The sequence below is a fragment of the Hipposideros armiger genome, unplaced genomic scaffold (assembly GCF_001890085.2).
Source record: "Hipposideros armiger isolate ML-2016 unplaced genomic scaffold, ASM189008v1 scaffold_126, whole genome shotgun sequence".
Lineage (NCBI taxonomy): Eukaryota > Metazoa > Chordata > Mammalia > Chiroptera > Hipposideridae > Hipposideros > Hipposideros armiger.
This window is the reverse complement of record NW_017731476.1, coordinates 1751909-1753415: the sequence shown is the minus strand read 5'-3', so window position 1 is coordinate 1753415 and position 1507 is coordinate 1751909. Positions and strand designations below refer to the sequence as shown.

General features: G+C 53.8%; 1 protein-coding gene across 3 annotated transcripts in view; it reads left to right on the top strand.

The window, feature by feature from the left end:
- AXIN1 (axin 1) overlaps window positions 1–1507 on the top strand; it is a 55930-nt gene that overhangs the window by 36862 nt on the left and 17561 nt on the right. For all 3 annotated transcript variants that reach the window (XM_019648824.1, XM_019648821.1, XM_019648823.1), the window contains exon 4: window positions 569–665. In XM_019648824.1, coding sequence (XP_019504369.1) covers window positions 569–665 — 97 coding nt within the window. The remainder of the gene's footprint in view (window positions 1–568; window positions 666–1507) is intronic.

Below are 1507 nucleotides of genomic sequence, written 5' to 3'. Positions count from 1 at the left end.
CACAATGATGGTGCCAACTTGGGCCAGTGAAGCAACATCCTCCACAACTAGACTGAAGAACAAAACGACAGCAACTTGTCTGTCCCCCTTCCCCTAATTCCCCAGCACTGTTCCCATCCCCCCCAATTCACCAATAAAAATCTTTAAAAAAAAAAAAAAAGAAAACTAATTTAAGCATCTCTCAGAGATTACACTGCCTGACCAAATCATCCCGGAAGAAAGCAGAATATTGGAACCTGGAAATCTCTTTTCACAGGACCTGGGTTGTGTTGGCTGCCCATCTTGCAGCCTCAGATACTTCTGGTCCCGGTAGGGCGCCCCTCCCAGGTTGGCACACTGTGTCCTGCCTGGTGACAAAGTAGGGGTGAGCACATGTTTTCTGTAAAGGACCAGTCGTAAATATTTTAGGTTTGTGGTCACATGCAGGCCCTGTTGCATATTCCTTCCCCACTTTCAACATGGAGAAACCTTTCTAAGTTACCAGGCCTGGTGTGGTATAGCCAGCACCACTAAGCTCTGTGGGGCCGTTTGTGTGCGCTCATACCGTGTCTCTCTCTCTTCTGGGCAGGGACGGAATCCCACCGTACAGGATCCGCAAGCAGCACCGCCGGGAGGTGCAGGAGAGCGTCCAGGTCAACGGGCGGGTGCCTCTACCTCACATTCCCGTAAGTGCCACTGCACGGCCTTCGCCCCCCCACCCCTACTCCGTCTTTAGCCCTCTTGGGTCTGTGCCCATCCGTTTTTCCCCATTCTGACTGGGCTGGTGTTGCACTGGCCAGTGGGAAAGGTGCCTGCCTGGCTTCCTGGGAGCTCGGCTCACGTGCAGGTGTAGCACGTGGCCACTCGATCACGCCCTGCAGGCTATACGGGGCAGCGAGGGCCCAGTCCGCAGGTCAACTCAGAAGAGCGGGCAGTACCCTTCTGTGGTGCCTACCATGTGGTCTTCTGCCATTGTGTCAAGCCCTGAGGTGGGAGAGCAGCCGCAAGCCTTCCTCCCAGGCTTCACACTCAGGCCTGGCCCCTGCCTAGCGCCTGACTGTGACTGTTGGAAAGCCTGCCGGTGCCTCTGGGCACTCCCATCACAAGTTACCGAGAGTGCCACCATGATCAAGATAAAAGCAGGCACTGGCCTTTCTGTGGCTGAATGGTCAGAGTCACCACGGGGGCATCCTGATGGCAAAGCTGCCTCAACTTCACCTCTTGGCTAAAAATAAAAAGGTGATAGCGGTTCTCCTGATTGTGGGGCTCACCGAACCCAGTGCCAAATGAGCCGGGCACAGCCTGTCTCTACCTGCAGAGAGTTCCTTTGTCGATGAGCGGAGTGATTAGCTTTCCTTATATTGACACATTGACTTTGAACGGGAAAGACTTTTAGGCGAAGATAAGAAAAACTTACATTAGAGGCTCCACCTGTGGTGCTTGTAGCATCTGAGGGAGACGCATGCCGCTGGCTCCTAAGTGTTTCTATGCAGGGAAAGTGGTGGTTTCTTAGGATCACAGCACAGCC